This window comes from Manis pentadactyla, chromosome X, assembly GCF_030020395.1.
Source record: "Manis pentadactyla isolate mManPen7 chromosome X, mManPen7.hap1, whole genome shotgun sequence".
NCBI lineage: Eukaryota > Metazoa > Chordata > Mammalia > Pholidota > Manidae > Manis > Manis pentadactyla.
In genome coordinates this window covers 142,074,531-142,098,483 of record NC_080038.1, presented here as the reverse complement: position 1 = coordinate 142,098,483, position 23,953 = coordinate 142,074,531, and the positions used below count along the sequence as shown (strand labels likewise).

Sequence of the window (23,953 nt, the reverse complement as noted above, 5' to 3'; positions counted from 1 at the left end):
ATTTAATTGTTAATTATATGCACATATGTTTCTTTAGGAAATTCTCCAGCAGGACAAGCGTGCGGCAAGCCTACAGAGTAACCAGTCGAGACCGAAACGGCAAGTTGGAGACACTGGGAGGAAGACCTCCAGGAAGTAAGGGATTTCATGCAGTAGGTAGTACAAACCGGACCATGGGAGAACTCAAGTGCATGCAAACAGCAGAGAGTGCCGACAGAACAACAGAAGTCTCTCCAAGTCTCTGGCCACATCTGGGAAAAGAAAGAAAACAAAGAGGCCTAAGAGAGAGATTACACACTCAGTATAGGAAACTAAGTTAAAACTGAGAAAACAATCAACCATCATATGCAAACTGGACGAGTTAAAAGGCTGTGACCCTACAGTGTCTTCAAAATGGCCTGAGAAAGGGACATAAGCAATGAGAAAGTTTACATTAGTGTAAGACTGCCTTCCAGGCTAGCCAATGCCACCACTATATTCTTTATTTCTGAAACCACTCAATTAATCAACAAAAATATATTAAGCATCCAGTATATATGAATCATCTTGCTATGAGCTGAAAATACAATGATTAGTATGACACATCCATCAGACTCAAGGAAAAGATACAGAAAAGAAAAAAGACTTAATGATCTTTACGGAAAACACAATATATGCATAATCTAAAATCTTCCAGTGAAATATTTTGGTAACAATTCCTTTGGAACTCAAATACCACTTTATTATTTACTGGAATAAAAACATTAAAGATGCTTAATTCTCAAAAGACACCTTCTCTTTACTAGGGAATTAAGGAGGTACTCATTCTCAGGGTCACGCTAGCACTGGCTCCACACTTGCACACACCCGAGAACACACGCCTACTTAAATTCTGTGCCCCAAGGGCCTCATTCCCTTCACCCTGGCCCTGGCCCTGCTCTCCACCTCTACACTCACTGTCCTCCCGGTAGACAGCGAGCTACTTAAAAAAACAAAAAGCCTTAAAAGCATCATGCTAATAGCACACTGGGATTTTCTATAAAATGCTAAGAAGAAATCTGACACAAATGGCTTGAAGACAGAACAAGACTTTAAGACCCAATGGTAGATGACCATATACTAGACGCAGAACACTTCTAGACATCTTTCTGATTTGCAGTTAATAACCACCTCAACTCCATACACCCCCAGCCCACTGATTTATTTTTTCTTCTAATTAGGATTTTGTTGGATGAGAGAAAATGATTAGACTATGCAAGAGAAAGTCTTAAAATTATAGGAAAATATAATAACATGCTTCTTAAAAAACATTTTTAAAAAATTTTTAAATAATTCGCATTTTTAAAAAACCTCTACTTTAAGGTTTTTCCCAAGCTACCTTCTTTTAAATAAAAGAGATCCAAACATAATCCCCATGTTTCCGAAGCATACAAATAAATGTGTCTACTCAGAAATATCCAAGTACACTCAGCAATTAGCAAATAAGAGTTTATGTTTTCCTACCTCTTCTGGCAAAAATAACAGCAATAAATGGGCAGGCATCCCAGGATGATCATGCTGGTAACACTAAGCACAAACATCTGGAACATCTGGATAACCTCTCTTGGGGTAATCATATCCTGTTACTTTTATGACTTAAGCAAGAGAGGCAAATCTGAGCTCTTTCATACAGTCTTTATTTAAAAAACTATTAGTTAATAAAGTAAAATAAGGGGGTATACTTATATGACAGGTAAATATCACTGCTCCTCTGTAAGTAGCAGACGTTTATGACATGTTCTTGATTACACATCCTCCAATGGAAGTCTTGTTATCAGATTATTATGATTCATACTATACATTTCTTCCCATGGCCCAAATGTGTTTTCTTCTCTGCACATATGTTATACATCCTAGAGCACTCAAGGAGTGAATGTATCTATGAATAGTTAACTTGATGAAGGAATGGCTTCTTAACTGTTTATTTCCAAATTATAAAACACTAAATTAAACCAGTAATCAAAAATTTGCAGGTGAATAAGCATACTTTATTCTTATATTAATTTGGAAATACATTCTAATATGATGTGGGAATTGTAAGTCACGGTTCAATTTTTACCTCTACAAGAACCAAATGTGTCTTCACACATAACATAAAGACTACACTGATGAATGAATTATAAATACCATGTGACAGTGTTAACACTGTAATACTATATTCATGATCAGGTTTCAGTTTCCATTTTTAATACTAGATGCTCAACACAGAGCTGTAATTGAATAGGGACTTTATTAACCTAAGGCATTGTTTTGCATGCATCCTTTTGTAGTATTTGTTGGTGTTTAGTCATATCAAATAAGTCTATCATGGAACCAACCGGTAATACATCCCCACTATCCAAATGAAGGAGCCAAAACAGATGGTCTAGTTCTCAAAAATTTGTGGAGGAAAAAAGTTTTAAGAACCTAATTCAAAAACAATAGAAAAAAAGAGAAACTAATAAAGAGACTTCAAGAAGAAACATTCAAGTCTACAGTCCCATACTGACATGCTGAAGACAAGTTAAATAGGAAGACTTCTCCTCAGGAAGAGAAGATGGGATAAGTAGAAGATGAGATAAGGCATGCCCAATGCTGCCTTCTCCCAGGCGTTGAGAATTACATTTCCTAGAGCCTGGAATGTTTGGGAAAAGAGAGATGATAACCAAAGCAAGAGAAAAGAGACTAATTTCAAATTGCCCAAGTCACATTTAAGGGCTAAGCAAAAAGTGCTCATGAATAGCGGCCTAAGCACATCAGGACTTCCTACAGACAGCATTGCTGTAGGGCTGGTTGCCCCCTTTAAGTAACCTGGGAGGTAAACTGGGAGATATGAATTTAAACGTAAGCCACTGTGAGCTGTTCGTCAGATTTTCTTAAATAGAACGATAAGAAATGTAAGAGGATGAACTTATCATCTTTTAAAGGGGCAAAACATCTGAAGCTGCTGGTCTGGGATGATGAATAACGGCATTTCTCTCTCAAACAGTCACACTTATTAAGATCTTTTCTCTCCCTGCAAGGCTTCGCCGCCTGACTCCCCTTTGGAATGCATGCTTCTGGAAACAGAATCCAAGAAAGAGAATCAGCACAGTTAATAAGTACTTTCCCTAATGAAATAATTACTGCAGGACAAAACACAAAAGAAAGAAAAACATTTAAGCTGGGCACACTTAAAGAAGTGATTGAATGGCGTATACAAACAGTGACGAACGCTGAAAAAATACAAGCTAAACAAGAAATTACCACAAAGTTATTTAACATAACATTTTCAATTCTAGATGAACTGCAGAAAAATATAAATTGTTAACAGATCACTGGTAAGTTAGTTTTAAGTGAAGGGATGGAAAAAGATATTTCATGAAACTAATAGGGAGAAAAAAGCTTGTGTTGCAGTGTTTGTGTCAGACAAAATAGACTTCAAAACAAAGAAAGTCACAAAAGACAAAGAAGCACATTATATAATGATAAAGGGGTCAATCCAACAAGAGGATCTAACCATTAGAAATATCTATGCATCCAGCACAGGAGCACCTACATATGTGAAACAAACACTAACAGAATTAAAGGGGGAAATAGAATGCAGTGCATTCATTTTAGGAGACTTCAACACACCACTCACTGTAAAAGACAGATCAATCAGACAGAAAATAAGTAAGGAGACACAGGCACTGAGCAACACATTAGAACAAATGGACCTAACAGACTTCTACAGAACTGTACACCCAAAAGGACCAGGATACACATTCTTCTCAAGTGCACATGGAACATTTTCCAGCATAGACCACATACTACGCCACAAAAAGAGACTCAGTAAATTCAAAAAGATTGAAATTCTACCAACCAACTTCTCAGGCAAAAAGGCTCACAAACACATGGAGGCTTAACAACATGCTCATAAGTAATCAACAGATCAATGACTAAATTAAAATAGAGCTCAAACAATATATGGAAATAAATGATAACAACAACACAAAGACCCAACTTTTGTGGGACGCAGTGAAAGCAGTTTTAAGAGGAAAGTATATAGCAACCCAGGCATATTTAAAGAAGGAAGAATAATCCCAAATGAATAGTCTAAAGTCACAATTATCGAAATTGGAAAAAGAAGAACAAATGAGGCCTAAAGTCAGCAGAAGGAGGGACATAATAAAGATCAGAGAAGAAGTAAACAAAATTGAGAAGAATAAAACAATAGAAAAAAATCAATGAAACCAAGAGCTGGTTCTTTGAGAAAATAAACAAAATAGATAAGCCTCTAGCCAGATATTAAGAGAAAAAGAGAATCAACACACATCAACAGAATCAGAAAAGAGAAAGGAAAAATCACAACAGACCCCACAGAAATACAAAGAATTATTATAGAGAATACTATGAAAACCTATATGCTAACAAGATGGAAAACCTACAAGAAATGGACAACTTCCAAGAAAAATACAACCTTCCAAGACTGACCAAGGAAGAAACACAAAATCTAAACAGAACAATTACCAGCAACGAAATTGAAGCGGTAATCAAAAGACTTCCCAAGAGCAAAACCCCCGGGATAGATGGATTTACTGTGGACTTTTATCAGACATACACAGAAGACAGAATACCCATTCTCCTTAAAGTTTTCCAAAAAATAGAAGAGGAGGGAATACTCCCAAACTCATTCTATGAAGCCAACATCACCCTAATACCAAAACCAGGCAAAGAACCCAACAAAAAAGAAAATTACAGACCAATATACCTGATGAACATAGATGCAAAAACACTCAACAAAATATTAGCAAAACGAGTTCAAAAATACATTAAACGGATCATACACCATGACCAAGTGGAATTCATCCCAGGGATGCAAGGATGGTATAACATTAGAAAATCCATAAATATCATCCACCACATTAACAAAAAGGACAAAAACCACATGATCATCTCCATAGATGCTGAAAAAGCATTCGACAAAATTCAACATCCATTCATGATAAACACTCTCAACAAAATGGGTATAGAGGGCAAGTACCTCAACATAATAAAGGCCATATATGATAAGCCCACAGCCAACATCATACTGAACAGCGAGAAGCTGAAAGCTTTTCCTCTGAGATCGGGAACAAGACAGGGATGCCCACTCTTCCCACTGTTATTCAACATAGTACAGGAGGTCCTAGCAATGGCAATCAGACAAAACAAAGAAATACAAGGAATCCAGATTGGTAAAGAAGAAGTTAAAGTGTCACTACTTGCAGATGACATGATATTGTGCATAAAAAACCCTAAAGACTCCACTCCAAAACTACTAGAACTAATATCGGAATTCAGCAAAGTTGCCGGATACAAAATTAACACACAGAAATCTGTGGCTTTCCTATACACTAACAATGAACTAATAGAAAGACAAATCAGGAAAACAATTCCATTCACAATTGCGTAAAAAACAATAAAATACCTAGGAATAGACCTAACCTAGGAAGTGAAAGACCGATACCCTGAAAACTATAAGACACTCTTAAGAGAAATTAAAGAGGACACTAACAAATGGAAACTCATCCCATGCTCCTGGCTAGGAAGAATTAATATTGTCAAAATGGCCATCCTGCCCAAAGCAATATACAGATTCGATGCAATCCCTATCAAATTACCAACAGCATTCTTCAACGACCTGGAACAAATAGTTCAATAATTCATATGGAAACACCAAAGACCCGAATAGCCAAAGCAATCCTGAGAAGGAAGGATAAAATGCGGGGGATCTCGCTCCCCAACTTCAAGCTCTACTACACAGTGACAGTAATCAAGACAATTTGATACTGGCACAAGAACAGACCCACAGGCCAGAGGAACAGAATAGAGACTCCAGACATTAACCCAAACATATATGGTCAATTAATATACGATAAAGGAGCCATGCACATACAATGGGGAAATGACAGTCTCTTCAACAGATGGTGCTGGCAAAACTGGACAGCTACATGTAAGAGAATGAAACTGGATCACTGTCTAATCCATACACAAAAGTAAATTTGAAATGGATCAAAGACCTGAATGTAAGTCATGAAACCATAAAACTCTTAGAGAAAAATATAGGCAAAAATCTCTTGGACATAAACATGAGCGATTTCTTCATGAACATATCTCCCCCGGCAAGGGAAACAAAAGCAAAAATGAACAAGTGGGACTATATTAAGCTGAAAAGCTTCTGTACAGCAAAGGACACCATCAATAGAACAAAAAGGTACCCTACAGTATGGGAGAATATATTCATAAATGACAGATCTGATAAAGGGTTGACATCCAAAATATATAAAGAGCTCACTCACCTCCACAAACAAAAAGCAAATAATCCAATTAAAAAATGGGCAGAGGAGCTGACCAGACAGCTCTCCAAAGAAGAAATGCAGACAGCCAACAGACACATGAAAAGATGCTCCACATCGCTAGTTATCAGAGAAATGCAAATTAAAACCACAATGACTTATCACCTCACAGCACTAAGGATGGCTACCATTCAAAAGGGAGGGAAGACAGGGAGAGAAGGCCTTCCTGGGGGATCTGAGGGAGGAAAGGCCTTTCTGGGGTCACTCAGGGAGGGAAGGCCTTTCTGGGGGAGCTGAGGGAGGGAAGGCCTTTCTGGGGGAGCTGAGGGAGGGAAGGCCTTTCTGGAAGCGCGGAGGGGAGAGAGGGAGGGGCGGGGAGGACTGGGGGTGGCGCCCGGGCAGCTCGAGGCCCCCTTCCCCCCTTCCCGCAGAGGCCGCCCGCCATCTGTCCTGGGCCCACATCTGCGACAGATGGCGTCGCGCCGAAGCCCTGAGGCCCTGCCGTGCGGCAGCCAGGACGGCCTGGCGCCGGGGCCCCTTGCGCCCCACGTGCGGCCTGGGGCCGGGCTGCTCAGCACTGCCGATCGCCTCAGGGTTCATCTGCCTGGAGTGCACTTCTGCCTGGGCGTCCCACCAGGAGTTGCCCTTCCACAGCTCTCCGTCAGAAGGCATGGCTCAGGGGCCCCTGGGTGAGGTGCCGCCTCAACACTAACGGTCGACCTGTAACCCAGAAGCCCCCGCGGCTGGGACGCCTACGTGGCCCCACCTCAGCGGCACGTGCCAGCAGTCAGCCCAGGCCCCGCCCTTTTAAACTGTCACCTCGTTCTCATGCTCCCCCGCCCCCACTCAAGGCCCGGCCCTTCTAGTGCTTGTTAAATGTCGTTGAATGAATGAATGGGGCCTGAATGAATGAGCGGGCCAGTAGCCCAGTAGGGTGACTTCTTGTCACAGACCAATAAAAAGTGCTTACTGGAATTCAGATGTAAGCCATGGCTGCTAAATCCTCCTCAGATTCAATCCTACGACAGGAACTGTAGCGCTATGGTCACTGCAGTCAGTCACTGGGTGCTTCCCACAGGAGGCTCTAGCCAAATGTGGTTAGTTAGATGCAAATTTTTGGTATACTTAGACGGAGTTAAGGAATCAGTTCCTCAGTCACACATGTCAAGTCCTCAACAGCCATAAGTAGCTCATGGCACCACATTGGACAGTGCAAATAAGGAGCACTTCCACCGTGGCAGAAGGCTGTGCTGGGCAGCACCGGATGTGCACAGTGACTAGGAAATGTGGTAGATGCTCAAATGTTATGATGAAGTAGGAGCTTTTAAGTGGATCAAAATGGTATTTGCCTTCACCGACCTTAAGGTTGAGTTACAGTTAAATGAAACAATAGGACACTCTGAGAACAAAGAGCATGTGAGGAACACTCAAGAGTGACTCAGAACATTTAGGTTGTGTTCCCATCATTTGCCAACAATGAACTGGAGGGGCCTTCAGTGCTTTCCTCCTGTTGAGTGTTGGGGCTGCATGGGTGACATGAGAGTTAGCATTAGCTGACTACAGTTAACTAACTTTATTCTAGTGTTCTTTCCATGTTAATTCCACAGGGGGAAGGAGGAAGATTTCCTATGCAAATAATTCTTGAAACTTAGCACACTCCACCCCATGCCCACATCCAGAAGCAATTCATAATGCTCTTGAGTTTATTAAAGGATCTGACAGGAAAAGAACCTACTTTCCTTTCCTTTCCTTTTTTTAATCATTCCTTTTTTTTTTTTACCTCAGCTTTTTCAAAACTAATTAGACCGAGGACACCTGTCCCACAAAACACTAACAGCGTCGGAAACTACTGCTTGCCACCGTGAGAAACTGTGAGGTATTATCTGAGATTTTACTCTACTTGCTGGTGACAAAGTAGCCTGCTGCAGTTTCATAGATGCTGGCACTACTGGGTCAAATGCAGGACTACCAGGTCAGAGACAAAGGACAGAAGCTCCCTGGAGACATGCAAAAACTTGAGAGACCCATGAACAATTGCCTCCCCACAGCAACCTTGTTCATGTTCATAGCACATGTGGAAAATGCTCACGGTCGGACACCATGCAATCACCCCGAGGGCCCATGGAATTAAATCAGAGCACAGGAACTGGGGACTCAGCTTCCAACCACCTCATGGGTTGTACTCTCTGAGCCTTAGTTTCCCTTTCTGCAAATTGTGGACCGAAGAACCTGACAATGAAGGTTCCTTTCAGCTCTGGCTTTCTATGATTTATACTTAACTGTGGCATTTGGGGTTGCTGTAAACAGGCAAGACACGGCAGTCTACAGCAGTGCAATAGTCCTGAGCAAGCTACATTATGCCATTGGAAACCCAAAATACTAACAGGAACTCGGGGGCACAAAATCCCTAAGGTTAGACCTGAGCACTCCCTGGATTACACAACACTAATTTGAGATTGCGGCCGCCAAAAGCTCTGTGAAGTGTTCATTGGTAGATGAGCAGATGCAGATTTAAAATCCTGCACTGGCTGTCTTCTTTTATCCTATATCCTTTAAGGGAGCTAAATTTGACACTGACCAGCCTAGACCTAATTCGGGAGGAAAATCTGTTGCATGGGCATGAATGCAAGAACTGCTTCATGAGATGGTACATAGCACTGTTCAGAATGGAACTACTGTTTATGTGAAAAACTGGAAATTGACAAAATTTTTTACATATCGTTACAGACAGACATGAAAAGGTGCTCACCCTCAGGTAATAGGGGAATGCAAAGTAACCAAAAATGAGGTGTTTTATGCTTGTCAGATTGGCAGAAACTACTAAATATTTACAAGAATGTGCAGAAATAGGAATTCAATCACTGTTGGTGGATGTGCAAATGGGCGTAAACACTTTGGGGAGCAATTTGACAACACTTTGTAAAGTTAAATATCCACATACTCTGTGACACAGAAATTCCACTTTTAGGTATCTATCTTGTCACCCACGAGTACAGGGAGACATGCACAAGGATGCTCATTGTTCACCGTTATAGTGAAAGCAGTGTAAATGATGCCTCTGTACAGAAATGGAAACAAACTGTAGTTCATTCCTATACTGAACTAATACATGGTACTTAATCATGCTCAGGACCCATCACTCTAACCAACATAGTAACTCTTATTTTGTTGATTTGCGTGCAGCGGCATGAGGTGGCCGTCTCAGCTTCTAGTTCAGTTGTTGTGTCCCCTGAAAGAAATATTCTTCTCTTGGATAATAAGTTTCTAAAATAGCAGAAACCAGAGTTATAAGAATGAGAAGCAAAATGAAGGATGTCTGCAAGTGGGTCATTACTTATTATCCTCCCCATGGCCTCTTAGTTCTTAGCCCCATGTATCGTGGCATGGGAGAAATTAGTTTGACCAAAAGACACCTGTCCCACAGAACACTTTTTAACAGCTTTGCAAACTACTGCTTTTAACTGTGAGGAACTGTGAAGTGTCTGAGATTTTACTCTACTTGGTAGTCACAAGGTACCCTGATGCAGTTTTGTGGATGCTGGCGAAAATGCAAGACTTACATGCTTTATGCTGATTACTGACCCGAGTTCAGAGTGCACAACACATCTTGTGGGACAGTACCCCAAACTCATAGGGCGTTTTCTCCTTCGTGGTCTCATAACTAGGTTATCGACAGAGGGTTTCATCATTCTATTAAGTCAACCTCCTTTGAGTTTTGAGGTGTAATTGACAAATAAAATGGTAAGATATTTAATGTGTATATGTAGTGATTTGATATGTGTATACATGGTGAAAAGATTCCCCCCACCTCATTAGTTAAGACATCCTCCTTAATTAATAGATAAATATATTCATCTATCTTTTTTATGAAAACATTTAAATTCTACTCCGCTAACAAGTAACCATTATACAATACAGTGTTATCAGCTAGAGTCACTATGTTTTACATTAGATCCTCACACTTTATTCATCCCATAGCTGAAAGTTTATATCCTTTTACCAACCTCTCCCTGTGTCTCCCATCCCAAACTCTGGCAACCACTTTTCTATTCTGCTTCTATTTCTATGAGTTTGACTTAGTTTTTTTTTTTTAGGTTCCACATATAAGTGTATTTGTCTTTCTTGGTCTGGCTAATTTCACTCAGCATAATGCTTTCAAGGTCCATCCATGTTGCTGCCAATAGCAGGATGTCCTTCTTTCTAATGGCTGAATAATATTTCACTGTAGCATATATACACATCCTTTTACCCACTCATTCCTTCACGGATACTTCGGCTGTTGCCATGGCTTGGCTCTTATGTATAATGCTGCAATGAACACGGGGGCGCAAGTATCTTCACTTCCTTTGGATATGTACCCAGAGTTGGAATTGTTGGATCATATGTAGCTCTGTTTAGGCCAACTTTTTCTGGGTGCTGTGGCACATGGTAAAACCAGTGAAACCAGCTGGCCTCAGTCCCCTGTTTTACTTCTACTGGAGTAATGTGAGTCCCCTTCATGGAGGCCATGTTATGTGACATACAGTGGTGGCACATAAGGTATTCAACAAACCTATGGATAGTTAGGCTAGCAGAGGTGTGGGGGGCAGGAAAGCAAATCCAATCCAGAGGGAGAATCTATTCCAGTAAAGAAATAAAATCACTGCCCATTACACAATAGAAGGGATCCAATATGATCCGCCTGTCTCATGGCGTCTGGATGCTACCTGTAGGTCATGATACCATTTCAGGGACCAAGGGCTGGAGGCTGTTGCTGGCAAATTGGGTACTCACGCAGCAGTGATCATCAGTAGCCCGTATTATGGAGCCCTACATGGCTTTCATCACTGCCCCCGTGGCCAGGACACGTGGGCCCAGCAATCAAGCACAGGATGATGGGGAAAGTCTTACGGACCTAATTATTTAGCACCTCTTCTATGAAAAAGAGAAACTTTCAGTGAATATTCACATGCAAGACAGATGTTATCAAAAGCTATTTTATGTCAATTCACCTACTTCTTTCCCAAATTTCCTTGTTGTCAATCCTGCAAACCTGCTCCTTCCAAGACCCTGACCATCCAGCTCAACAGCAGCCTCTGCCAGGTATCAGCATAGAGCCTTGCCACAGCCTCCCTTTATTTCTGGGCAAATGGAACGACTTTCAGGCCAAGGGGACAATCAGTTCTGCTGCTCAAAGTTCTGCCCACTAAGAAGACTTCCCTTGCCTCCTATCCTGTTCATCACTTGTGAGTGAGCTAGAAAGCTGCAGCAGTCCCCTTACTCTGAAGAGAGAAATATTGTCTTCTTTTCCTCAGATCACTGATGCTTCTGGATGAGCTGCAGGCTTTTCGCTACCAGTATAACGATGAAGTCAATACAGGGGATGGCAGAAGAGGGGCACAGGAAAAACCTGGGTTCCCCAATGACATTACTGAGCCAACCACAAACTTGACCCATATTTGAACTTCCGATTATGCAAGATAATTACTTGCCTGATAGTTTTAACTGCTTTGCATTAGCGTTTCTGTTTCTAGTAGCAAAATGCCTCCTGACTAATACAGTTGTCCATCCTGTCTCACAATGAAGGATAACGCAACGTGTACCATTTGATCACATAGCCCAGATTCAATGCTAGCAATAGAAAAAGCCCTAAATTTGAACACAACACAGATATAACTATATTACAGAGATCCATGTTAAGCATTTGTTGAACGAATGAATGAGCAAATAGGTAAATAAATGTTTTCAACAGCTATTGCTTTAAGCACATATCTCTGTTCCTCACTGTGTTAGTTAGGGATTAGCTGTAGATAACTGGAACTCATTCTAGTCAATTCAAGCAAAAACGAATTAAATACAGGGGAACAGGTGAGTAGGAAAGGCTGGAGGAGCAGGATCTCAGCTGGGTCTGGTTGGGGGGGAAATATTTTCCTCTACCCATCAAGGTTCTACTAAGTGGGCCTAAAAATTAAATCGACGTGAGACAGATGAACCAGAGAAGGTCAAACTGAATTACGTAGAAGGGGGAGTCCACAGACAGTGGGGCACAAGGAGGCCTGGCTGCCACCCCGGGCTAAGGAGCAGGTGGTGGGGCCTGGCCCTTCACAGGGAAGGAGGGCAATTCACCGGAAGATGAGAAAGAGAAAGAGTAAAGGTGTGATGAGCAGGTGCTCGCGGGGCCACACGGCAACAACGGGACCTGTATACAAGAGGAATTTCAGCAGACTTTGCTGGACTCCTCCCTGTCTACCACCCCAGTGCTTCTTGTAATGGAGTCTTCTAGAGCAACAGCTCTCTTGCAGGGGCAGGTCCTCTAGCTAAACTCTTTTCAGGCACTCGGGGAAGGTCAAAGGTTCTTTCTGAATATTCTGGGCCTTCCTGTTTTCAGCTCCTAAATAATCTGCATGCCAAAGTGGCACATTTCAGGGCGGCCTGCCCTCGGCCACTCTGTGACTTCCTAGATCACCCCATTTGGTCACAGCAGCCCGAGGGACTAAGGGAGGGGGGCAAGGGCGCTGCCGGGAGGCGGACACTTGGAGAGGGTCTCCATGTCCAAGCGATGTCGCCCAGAAGCTTGGGGAGCGGCTTGTGCTCTCAGAAGCACAAGGCTGCACCTGACCTCATTGTGGCCGGCGTGGGGTGACGTTCGCTGGGGTACCCAGAGCAGGCAGGCTCTAGGTGGCCAAACATCTGCTAGTCTGTTTGGAACACTCAGACGTGGGAGAATGTGAGGTGGGTGCCGACGGTCTCTGATACAATAGGACTCAGCCTGCAGTGAAGCAGCCAATATATGCCGCAGAACAATATATGCCGAAGCCCAGAATCCAGTGATCAAAAGGGAAGGTGCCAGAGCAGACCGAATCAGGAGCGGGAGGTCAGAAACCCGAGGGAGCAGAAGCCAAACTACTCCGCCACAGGGAGGAAACTGGGCTCCGGGATGGAGGCAGGCCGCCAAGGGGGGGGCTGGAGCCGAGTGTCTGGGGCAGCTGATTGGAAAGGGCCAACGCAGGTGGTCCCCAGGCCAGCACGTCTTGGGCAGTGAGAAGAGGTTCTATGGGGAGGAAATGGCAACTAAAGACAAGCACGTTGTGATCTGCAGAGGGACGAGATCTGGAGGCAAGCAGAGCTCAAGGGGAGCGTGCTAAGCACAGCAGAGGCACGGGGCCACCCGAGCACACGTCGGCACTGGGGGCCACCATGGGTCTGAGGGGCTGTGGCTAGCACCGAGGTCGAGGAGCTGCAGGAGCTCTCCCGCCCTGCTCGGCACAGCCCAACTCTGCGGACAACGTGACCCCAGCCAGGGGAAAGACTACAGGACTCTCTGTTTGGGCCCAACTCTGGTGTGAGCAGCACCGACCAAGCAGCAGGAGCAGATGAGCCGATGGAAGAGACCAAGCGGGGTTGCTTGGCGGGGGAGGGGAACGCGGGGAGAACGGGCGAGAGTAGGCTGACCTGCTCGTTGGGACCGCCACCCCCGGGAGGCACAGGACCCCCAGGACTCAACCGCCGTGGGCGGTCTTGGTGGTAGCCACGCTAGGACTAAACAGGGCCTGGCCCTTGAGCAAATCAGAGAAGGCAGCAACAGTACTCCCCCACCTCTAGGGGTGGGAGTGGGCACGGGATCATGGATTCCCAGCCCAGCTGGGTCCCGGCCTGTGAATGAAACTGGGTGCCTGGCAGCACATGGGAGCCCCCTCTGGGAACGCCAACCACACCGCGCCAGGCTTCTCCCAAAGACTGAAGTGGGGCGCCCCACACCCCTCCCCTCCCCCACTCAGGGCCAGGGCTCCTCTACAGGCCGGCCGGGAGCCACCTTTGTGACATCACGTGGCAGCCAGAGGACGATGACCTAAGCAGCGGGTTGCCCCCCTACCAAGACTCTAGAATGTCGTGGGCAGTATTCACTGGGCATCCCCGCTCTGAGCCAAGGTATTTCTGACTCGAGCGTTCTGGGGTTAGGTCTCGGGTAGAAAATGCTCCTGATCTAGATTACTTCCATGGCTAGCCAGAGTACCGACGAGGTACACAAAGCCAAGCCGGCCCTGGTAGGTGACGGAGAGCCGGACACAGGGGTCCCCCGATTCATGCCCGGATCCACGTTTGGGTTCCAGGGACACTGTGGAGCAGCACGGCGACCAAGCCGTAGGCCCACACCCAGGCACCACCAGCATGGGAGGCAGCAAGGACATTCTCAGGCTGCCCTTGCCAAGAAAGCTGTGGCTGATAGTACAGGATGACGCCTTCACGTCTGTGCACTGGAACGACCATGGAGATGCTGTGATCATCGAGCAAGACCTCTTCCAGAGGGAGATCCCTCACCGGAGTGGCTCAGACAGAATTTTTGAAATGGACAGCCTGACGTCTTCCATCCGCCAAAAGAACCTGTATGGATTCAGCAAAATACGCCCCGACGACCCTTGTGCGTGCTCTCCAGGGAACAAGAGGATGATGGTAAAGTAGAAAGTCCTTCCGTTCCCCGTGTTGTGTCACTCCCACCCCTCCCGAGTAGACCCGGGGGACCGTCACGCTCAGAGGGTTTAGCTCCTGAGGGTGACTTTTTTTCCTCGTGAGACGTTACTTACCGAGAGATGAGACGGTATGGATGGATCCTCAGGTTACACTACAGCCCCCTTAGAGATGACCTGCAGGTGTGACCACAGGCTGAGGCCAGTTAACCCCAACTAGTGACAGTAACACCTTAACTGCTGCATTGCTGATCTTTAGCGTACTTAGGCCGTAAAGCCTAATCCAACTTGCCAGCAGTTTAAAAAAGATGTCTTCTCCAGAGTGAAATGAGACCATTTGGACCGGGGGTGTGGGGGAGGTGGTGGTGTGGGGGAGGTGGTGGTGTGGGGGTGGGGGGAAGGATGGGAGGAAGGTGGTGGTGGGGGGAGGCAGGGAGGGAGGGCAGAGGCTGGGGGCAGGTGGGGAAGGAGGGAGTGGAGGGAGGGGGTGGGGGAAGAAGGAACATTCTCTCCTGGAATGACTGAAATGATTTTGTTCCAGGTCTATCGCAACTCCAACTTTCAGAGAGAGAAGCCTCTGCTGGTGGAGAATACGGTCCAGAGAAGAGGTTACCTGAGGAGCGCCACTCAGGCAGGGAGATGCGCCGCAGCTCCAGAAAAGCCGGTAGCCACTGTAAGAAGCTGTCTGTGCGTCTGCGGCAGGGAGTCCGCCAGAGCAGCCTGTGCAGAAGCCCAGCACAAAGGCCCAAGTGCTCAGGGGCCCAGCACCAGCCCCTCTCCTACCTTCCCTGGCGCCTGGTCTATGCACACTGCAGCCCGCTGTCCCACGCAGAGTTGCTCCCCTAGGGAGCCACAGGGCCCAAGCTGGGAGAGCATGTCCAGGAATGGGATGTGTGCCCCCGGCCACTGCTGGAAGCAACAGCGCAGGGGAGCCGCCCAGCAGCCCCCCAGCTGACCCAGATTAAGGCAAGGGTGATGGCCTTGTGCAGTAGCTGTTATTCCATCCTGCTGGCCCCCCTTATGTTCATGGCCCCAAAGGAGGCCCCCTGAAGGGCGTGAGCAGGAAGAGAGCTCCTCGGATTACAAGTGTATTCTGTAAGCAGTTCGAGGATAAGCCGGGTCCCTAATCTCAGAGGCCACTGGTGGTACATTAAAAAGAAAAGCAAAGAAAAACCCCACCATTCTGTAGCCATGAATCTATTTTTGCCTTTCATAAATGACAGCAAACCCCTGTGGGATCAAATAAACAATCGAATGGGAAGCCTTTCAGTCTGTGGTTCTTTCTACCTTGCTGTCCCACACAGACCTCAGTGTAAGCCCGAGGTGGCTGGAAATCCTGGCCCGAGACGAGCCTTGCCTCCTGCCGTCCTCTTAGACTCGGATCACCATGTGCACACCAAGTCCTCAGCCGAGGACTGGGCTGGGGCGCACTGAGGCAAGCTCATGGAAACCCTGTCCCCTGAGCCTGGGCTGCTGCTCAGGTGACACAACAGCCTCGCTCCTGACCTCGGGGGCATCTCCTTACTTTAGTCCCATATCATGACACACGAGGGTCTCTCCCCACGGCTGCCCCTAAGTTGTGCCAGGGCGCTCCTGAACAGCAGCTGAGCATCTCCATCCCACGATCCAGGAGCCTGGCAGAGAGGCCCACCTAAAAGCAGGGCCACCCCTTCTGCCAAGGGCTGTCCAACCCCCGTGGTCTGGCTCAGAAGAGAGACGGGCCATGCCCCAGCCAGCACCGGGGGCAAAGCCCATTGTCCTCATGGGTGACGCATCCTACCAACTTTGCTAAGAAACCACCCTAAAGAAAAGATGAAAAGGACCCCCACAACAGAAAAACCACCACCACCGAACACCTTTTCGTCAGAGCTGTATTTAGGGCCCCTTCCTTGGACATCAAGTAGTTGTGGGGACAGGTCCAGCACGCATGCTTCATGAGCCAGCAGAAACTGTCACAATGGGGCAAGAGTCACGAGCAAGGACAGCAGGGGCTCGCGCCACTTCTAAGCGTGATTTCCTCTCGCTCGTGAACGAGGCTGTCCATGGCTGGCCTCTCTCGGGCCATCATTCAGCGCACGCTTGTCCCCCGGGTGATGGTCGAGCCTTCCACGAGTTTTGACCAGAGAGGGGAGCGCACGAAGCAGGTCTCTTAAAACACACTTCTTTGTACGCTCCAGGAATCAGCCGGACCAAAATCGGTGGCAGAGCAAAGCCATTCACTGGCAGCTTTCCCTCTGCCCTAAAGGTCAGAGTCCCTGAGCCTCTGTCGCCAGCCCAGGGGGTGTCCCGCAAGGACAGTCCCGCTCCCCGGTCCCCTGCAGCCAAGTGGGGACCTGCTTAGGGCAGCAGCACACTCTGGGCAGTGCTGTCCATGGCGCTGCCGATCCAGCTCGCAGCCGACTCGAGTGTGCGCGGCGCGGGGCTGGCTGACGGGTCGTGATCGGCCTGCTCTCTTGGCAACCTTCCTCTGAGGCGCCCATGCTCATCAGGCCTCCCGCCCGAGGGGATCAGGTGCTCCAGGATGTCTACCTGGAAGACGTCCTTCCCGCCTCTCCTGCGTATGGGCTCCAGTAGCCACCTGGGGTTGGCCAGGGTGGTCAGGTACTTGTGCTTCAGGTCGGCCAGCACGGCTTGGCTTTCCAGGTGTGCAGCCTCGTCAGGAGGTAGGTGTTCTGGGCACCGCACAGTGTCCCCAACGTCCACGAGCCCTGTGCACAAACGGAGAGGCACCTGAAAGATTTTCCTCCGTAAGCCCAGGGCTGCCTGGGAGAGAATGTGCTCACTCAACTCACGCTACCCCCTCCAGGAGACTGACGCGGTATCGCCAAGCGGGCACGGAGGAGTGACCGGGGTGCCTCCCAGTCAGCATTTCCCACGAGCCAAAGGCTGCTCGGGGAGCTCTGTTCGAGGCCGCAGGAGACATAGAAGCCGAGAGCAGAGGGCCTCGTCCTGCACGACCCCACCCAAGTCACGGGCAGGCCCCAGCGACACTGCTGAGGGATGGTGGCAGTACCGAGGGGCCCCTGCAGGGGACAGGCACTCAGGTCCCTGAGCACTTCCCCAGGTGACATGGAATCTCGGGGGGGCAGGGGACATGGTGCGGCAGGCTGTGGGGCTGGGGCAGGCATGTGGAGCCAGGCAGGAAGCAGCCTGGGCCAGGAGGCACCTGGATCCCCTCTGTGCCATGCTGCTGCACATGCACACACACAGAGACGGAGGCAAACGCCACGTGCACACACGGACCTGGCCCTGCTTCTCAGAGCTGCACTGAGTCCCAGAGCGGAGAAAGGGCTAACCCGAGCTCCCGAGCTCATGGAAGCCCAGCTGCACCACCCGCAGCCCGGGGCCAGGTGCATCGCCACTTGCCAGCTACCACTCCACGGCCGTACTTCTCCCCTTCCCGAAGCAAGGCCTCGAGCTGAGCGGGGGTCACCCCCAGCCTGTCCACCAGCAGCTTCCTCCAGGTGGCATCTTCCCAGTCCCGGACAGCAATGTGGATGGCGATGGTACAGCTGCGGTAGCCGCTCAGCAGCGGATGCCAGCGCGTCTCCACCGTCTTGACCCCGTTTAATACGAAACCTGCATAAGGCTGCCGGAAGGACAGGCAGCCGAACGTCATCTTCCCAGAGCTCCTCGGACCTTCCACGGCCTGCGGAAGCAGAGAACCGTGGATGTCAATGAGCATCGTCCAGCAGCCCTCCAAGCTCACGGCCCATGGGCCTGACCTCTCCCCAGTGTCCCCTGGGTGCCGAAACCCCAGTGACCAGGATGCTGGGCGAGTGGAGATGGTTGCCTCCTCTCTTCCAGTGCCACGCAGTCAGCTGACAGGAAGGGAGGGGGTGCGTCACTGGGGGGGACTCATCCAGCAGATGGAGTCTCTGGGGAGCTCGTGAAGGTGGGTGGGGACAGTGAGAGAAAGGCACGGGCCCCAGAAGGCATGTGCTCTCTTCGAGGACCAAGTTCACTGAGCCCCAGGGCAGCTCAGAGAATGGAGGGTGGGCCCCTTGTTTTCACAGCCCAGCGCACCAGCTCTAGCCCTCTCCCAGCACAGACAGCCACAGTCCTGAGGTTCGCGTCTTCTCCCACCACCATCGGTACCCCAAACCCTTGGCTCCCTGGGCCTGCCACCGCTGAGGCCCTGCAGACCCCAATCTCCCCAGCCACTACCCCCAAGGCTGACGAGCACACATCCTCGGGGTGCGACCTCAGCTCAGGCCTGGGGTCACCCTGTGATCTCAGATGGCCTCTGTCACCTCACCTGTCTCCTCCCCAGCCCTCTGGGCGCCACCCTCCTTCAACTGACTCCCACAGCACTGTTCTAGCAGATGTCCCACCCCACGCGAGCCTACAAGGAGAAGTTGAAAGAGAGCAGGGCCATGTGACACCAGTGCACATGCACCCTCTCTGGGCCAGGTGCTGGGATGGGCACGACCCACAGGTCACAGAGTTTGATCCTCAAATAACCCGGTAGGGGCAGTGCTACTGTCACCCACTCCACTGCTGAGAAGCAGCTGCCGAGGAAAAGAGAGACGGCCCACGATTCCAGGGCACTTGAGTGCACGCCCTGTCCTCCCCTCCTGTCCTGGTGCCTGGAGCAGGGGTGGTGGGGTTCCGCCTCCTGGCTGGAGGACAGAGCTGTGCAGTGGGAGGAGCGGGGCCCCAGGCCTGAACCTCAGCTGGGTGGTGGCACCTCTCGGAGCCTCTGTCTCCACGTGACTGTGAGGACGGGAGGCAAGGTGCTGAGGGCACCTACCCCAGTACCTGGCACCTAACAGGACAGTCATAGATGGTGACCTCCCATCGTCGTCATGGTGTCCCACCCACGAGCACCCGCACCCTGCCTCCTCCCTCCTCCCTATCTTTCTATAGGCCAACCTGACCTCAACCACATCCTCTTGTTTAGGAAAACTCGCCCACTCCCCAGAGCCGGCCCCAGGTGCACCAAAGCTGCCTTGTGTTCACCTCTTTGCCATCCCACTGTCTTGCTTGCTCAAGGACCTTGCTCTGGCCACTGTCTGTCCCCGCTCTGGCAGCCTCACTCCCCTTACCCTACCAGTAGATTATGATTCCATCTTTAGAGGGCCAAGCCCGCACCCCCTTCACCATGGGGACAGAGACACCCACCCCCTGAGCCTGTGCCTCCAGAGGCCTCCAGCGTCTGCCTCATTGTCTAAACCTCCATGCAGCAGTCCTCAGCAGAGCTGTCTATGCTTGCAGCCTCTCCCTCCCCTCCACGCACTGTCAACCCTCAACTCCGCTAGTACACCCGTCACCACAGGCACCAGTGGCCCGCCCCACACCTGCTGCCTCCTCCTCTCACTCACCGCTCTGCAGCCCCTACACGGCTGACTGCCCCTCCCGCCCTTCCTCCCAGGCTTTCATGTCGCACGCTTGCCTGCTCTGCCTACCTCCACATGGGCCACAGCTGCTCGGCCTCAACTTCCATGGCCAGCACAGACTCAGGTCCCCAAATCCACTTCCCCTCCACCTCCATAAGTGGCTTTGCCACCAACCTGGTTGTTCTTGTCCCCAACCAAGCGGCTGCCCGTGCTCCCTTTCCTGCACCCACCACTCACGTCACATTGCTGCTATCTCCACAGCCTATCCTGAACCTGACCCCTTTCCCTCGTCCGCAGAGTCCCACTGCCTCTCCTGCAGTCTCCCCGATGGCCCCTGCCTGTCAGTGCCCCCACTGTGGCCAGAGTGGTTCTGGTCCAGGGGCGATGTGATCACGTCGCTCCCTTGCTGAGAGCTTCCAGGGGCTCCGTCCCCAACCAGCACGGACGCACGTCTCACCAGGGCCCACGGAGCCCCACGAAATCTGACTCCCCCCCCCAACAGCAGCCTGCTCTCCTCTCTCCCTTATTCACCACCCCTCAGCCACCAAGGCCTTCCATCCACCCCCAGAACATCTAGAGTTTGTTCCTATCTCAGGGGCCCTGTAGGTTGTGCTGCATTGCACTGTACTCATGTTCTGCCCCCACATACACCCCAGCCCCGCCATCCATGTATTGAAGTCTCATTCCCCAGTATGTCCGAACATGACCATATATGGAAAGGAATGGTATTTCCAGAGGTAATCAAGTTAAAATGAGACCATGAGGGAGGACCTAAAGGTGCCCTCCTGTCTCTGGAGGCACAGAGTACCTGTTCTGTGGACTTGGGATGACGCGCTTTCCCACTTGTCTTGGCTTCTTCACCTGCACAAAGACAAGAGGGATCGTGAGAACAGGTGGTTAGGTACAAGACAGCAATGTTGGCTAATGACCAGAAAAGTCTGGTACTCAGCGAGGATTGCAGACCACCAGGACCCAGGAGGGTCCATCTGATGGGAAACACCTCACTTGGCTCACGGTTGGATCCTGCTAATCATGGCAGTGGGTATCCCCCCACCCTCACTGGGCCAGGGTCCACAGGGCTGCCAACCAGCAGGCACAGAAAATCATTTCTTCTAACTTCAAGTGGAGGGTGTCCTTACAGCCCAGCAGACCCGGAGTCCAATAGGAGAAAACTGTCAAGACCCCCGCACTGTCCCACGGGCAGGATTCGGGGACCCTACAAACAATCCCGTTCCCCTCAACATCATCCTGGGTGTGCCCAGCCGGGAGGGGTGCCACGGGCAAGCAGCTGAACACCGCACAGCCAGGGGCCTCTGTGAGGCCACAGACCAAGGGCCATGCGGGAGGCGCTGAGCACAGGAAGAGCAGCGCACCGGTGCGCGTGGTCCTGCACACTGGCGTTTCTAGGCACAGACGAACGTCGCTGCTCCACGCCCGTGGAAGGATGGTGGGTGCGTGACGGTGGTGGAGTCGGGGCCGGGGCCGAGAAGGATGGCCTCCGCCACTCTGCTGGTGCTCCCAGGCACAGGGCCCGGGAAACCCCAGCCCAGAGGTAACCTTGCGCGCGGAGGGCAGAGCTGCTGGCATGCGCCTGACGGGTTCCGACTTCCTTCGGACGGGCGGAGCGGGTCCCGAGGAGCGAGTCGAGGGCCCGCTCGCCTGACCAGAAGGCGGCCACATAGCAGGACAGTCCTCCGCCTCCCCGTGGTCTCATGAGGACACCCGCGGCAGGACCACCGCCTCCCACGCCCAGGCTAGGAGACGACGCGCTCCGCGGAGAGAGGACAGAGCGCCCGGCCCGCGTCGTGGCTGCCTCAGCGCCGTCGACACTCCCTCCGCCGCCTGGGCACCGAGCACAGGGAGCAGCCGACAGCTGTCCTTCACCCGGAGGAGCTGGCGGAGATGCTGACGCCCCTCTTGTGCGCAGACTCGTACACTCGTACGTACGTACGCACGTGCAGGTGCGCAACCCTCACTTACGCAGCCAGGCAGGCTCTCAGCCGGGCAATTAATAGTCACGCGCCCACGTACACGCGCCCGTACGCTAGCAGGCCCTGTTGCTAACCGGCGTTGATGGGCTCGCTAGGCTCTGAGGCGCGCGTGATGACCCGGCTGGATCCGGGGCCCGCGATCGGCGGGCGAGAGCGGAGCGGGAAGGAGGAAAAGGAACGGGGGCGGGCAGGGCAGGAAGGGGAGTAGAGAGGCCATCGTGTGGGTGGAGCTGGGCTGCGGGAAGCTGGACGGGGGTGGAGCCGAGGGAGGAGCTGTGCCGAGTAGGGGGAGGAGCCAAGCTCCGAAACGAGTCGGTCAGAGCCCCAGCCAAGTAGGTGAGCGAGGAGTGGAGCGTAGGTGGCACAAAGCTGAAGACCAGGAGGTAGGGGAGGAGCAGGGCGTGAGTGGGGAAGGCGAGGGAGAGGCGGGCCTGGAACAGGAGCGGGGCGCAGGTTGGGGAGGAGTAGGGTGGAGCTGGGGGAATGCTGGGGCGTAGCTGGGCGAGGTGGGGCCGGGGGAAATCACGGAAAGATAAGCTGAGGAAGAGTGTGGTATAGCAGGAGAGGAGCGGCTTGAAACTGGGGGAAAGTAGGGTAGCGAGAGCTCAGGGAGGAGTGGGGCGGGGCTGCGAGAAAGAGCTGTGGTAGAGGGAGGAGCCGAGTCGAGCCAGGGAAACGCAGGTGAGGGGGAGCTGACTGTGGGTTGGGCTGGGCTGGCGAGCGCGTGGCGCCGCTGAGGAGGAGCTGGTTCGGGGTTGGCCTACGGGAGGAACGGGGTGGGGCTTGGGGCGGAGCTTGGGGGAAAGCCGCCTGGAGCTGGGGAAAAGCGTTGGCAGGATGAGCTGGCGGAGTGGGTCGGGGCTCGAGAGGAGTTGAGTGGGTGTGGAGCCAAGGGAGGAGCAGGGTGAGGCTTGGAGTGGCTGGGCGGCGGTGGAAAGCACTGGCGGAGCCGGGCGGGGCTTATGAAGCGGGCTGGGGCGAGCTTAGGGGGCAGCGGGGTGCGCCCGAGGGGGAGGGCCGGGTAGGAGCTGCGCGGCGGGAGGAGGCGGGTGGAGCCCTGGAGCCTGGGACCTGCGCAGCGGGTGGGCTAGACCTGTGGGGAAAGGCTTATGTGATTTTTTCTGCTCCCTCGGGTGGAGTGGGTGCACTAGCTCTTTATGGGAAAGAGTGGGCTGCTGCCACAGACTCAGAAGTTTCAGAGACGTCCGGGGAGTCCAGCTCTTCCAGGGCCTTCTCCCAGATGTCCTTGGTCCTCACGTCAGGGATGCAGGTTTTTGCAAGTGGGCTTCTGCTGGCATGACGGACCTGCCTTGGTTGACCATTCAAACATCTGTGAAGTTCAGCCACGCCTATCAAATCCTGGGTTTGACCTTTGTCCACTGCCTGAGATGGGGCTACTTTGGCAGTGACAAGGGAGACTCTGGGGCTCCCCCTTAGTTTTCAGTTTGTTAATCACCCTGAGCTTCTCATCCCCCTGTAGGTCCTCAACCCAGAGAAGTCACCTCAGTCCATTGCCACCGTCGTCCTCAGAATTGTCACTCCCCTGTGTTCCACATACCTGGATCTTCTCACCTACCAGGAAATTCCTTTCCACCTGCCGGACTGATGAGAAGGTCTAACGTGAAAATCCTAGCAGCTGAACTGTTGCCTCATGCTCAGGGCTGTCTGCACACCAGGGGTCCCCCGGCACGGGATCCTCCTTACCAAGCAGGGCAGGTGACAAGCAATCCTGTGCCTCGACCTCATCTTCCCACCGGCTTTTTGGACCACTCTGGAACCCTCTAGGTTGGGTCCTTGAGGCAGCGGAGCCTGCGAGGGAATCAGTAGGAGTGCTAAAGGCTGATTGTGAGCTGACGCCCACTGATGGAGCGGGAGGAAGTGGG

General features: G+C 50.7%; 2 protein-coding genes and 1 pseudogene across 9 annotated transcripts in view; 2 read left to right on the top strand and 1 right to left on the bottom strand.

Annotated features, from left to right (window-relative positions):
* The first annotated feature begins 6,767 nt into the window (after positions 1-6,767).
* LOC130681828 (uncharacterized) lies at positions 6,768-15,867 on the top strand (annotated as a pseudogene).
* Positions 15,868-16,593: 726 nt separating this feature from the next.
* LOC118925682 (protein EOLA1-like) lies at positions 16,594-22,257 on the bottom strand. 8 transcript variants are annotated; one of them, XM_057495687.1, is made up of 4 exons: positions 22,145-22,163; positions 20,888-20,940; positions 18,107-18,389; positions 16,594-17,448 (listed from the first exon to the last, which is right to left on the bottom strand). In XM_057495687.1, exons 3-4 carry the CDS (start codon positions 18,357-18,359, stop codon positions 17,078-17,080), a joined length of 624 nt encoding a protein of 207 aa, XP_057351670.1. In that variant the 5' UTR covers positions 18,360-18,389; positions 20,888-20,940; positions 22,145-22,163; the 3' UTR covers positions 16,594-17,077. The 8 variants fall into 8 exon arrangements, 5 of the variants coding, with proteins under 5 accessions (XP_057351670.1, XP_057351669.1, XP_057351667.1 ...); XM_057495686.1 differs by lacking the exon at positions 22,145-22,163 and adding an exon at positions 22,060-22,078; XM_057495684.1 differs by lacking the exon at positions 22,145-22,163 and adding an exon at positions 21,409-22,030.
* A 128-nt stretch (positions 22,258-22,385) lies between these two features.
* The window catches only part of LOC130681892 (iduronate 2-sulfatase), a 77,887-nt gene continuing 76,319 nt past the window's right edge, over positions 22,386-23,953 (top strand). Inside the window, exon 1 of the mRNA XM_057495655.1 lies at positions 22,386-22,406. The gene's annotated coding sequence lies outside the window, so the exon portion shown is untranslated. The remainder of the gene's footprint in view (positions 22,407-23,953) is intronic.

Coding starts and splice junctions, on each gene's coding strand:
- LOC118925682 (XM_057495684.1), bottom strand. CDS start 21,793: ATGAGACCACGGGGAGGCGGAGGACTGTCCTGCTATGTGGCCGCCTTC. Junction 20,941..21,408: donor CGCCTCCCGCATGGCCCTTG/GTCTGTGGCCTC, acceptor GTCTTTGTGCAG/GTGAAGAAGCCAAGACAAGT. Junction 17,449..18,106: donor CGGCCGTGGAGTGGTAGCTG/GCAAGTGGCGAT, acceptor GTTTGTGCACAG/GGCTCGTGGACGTTGGGGAC.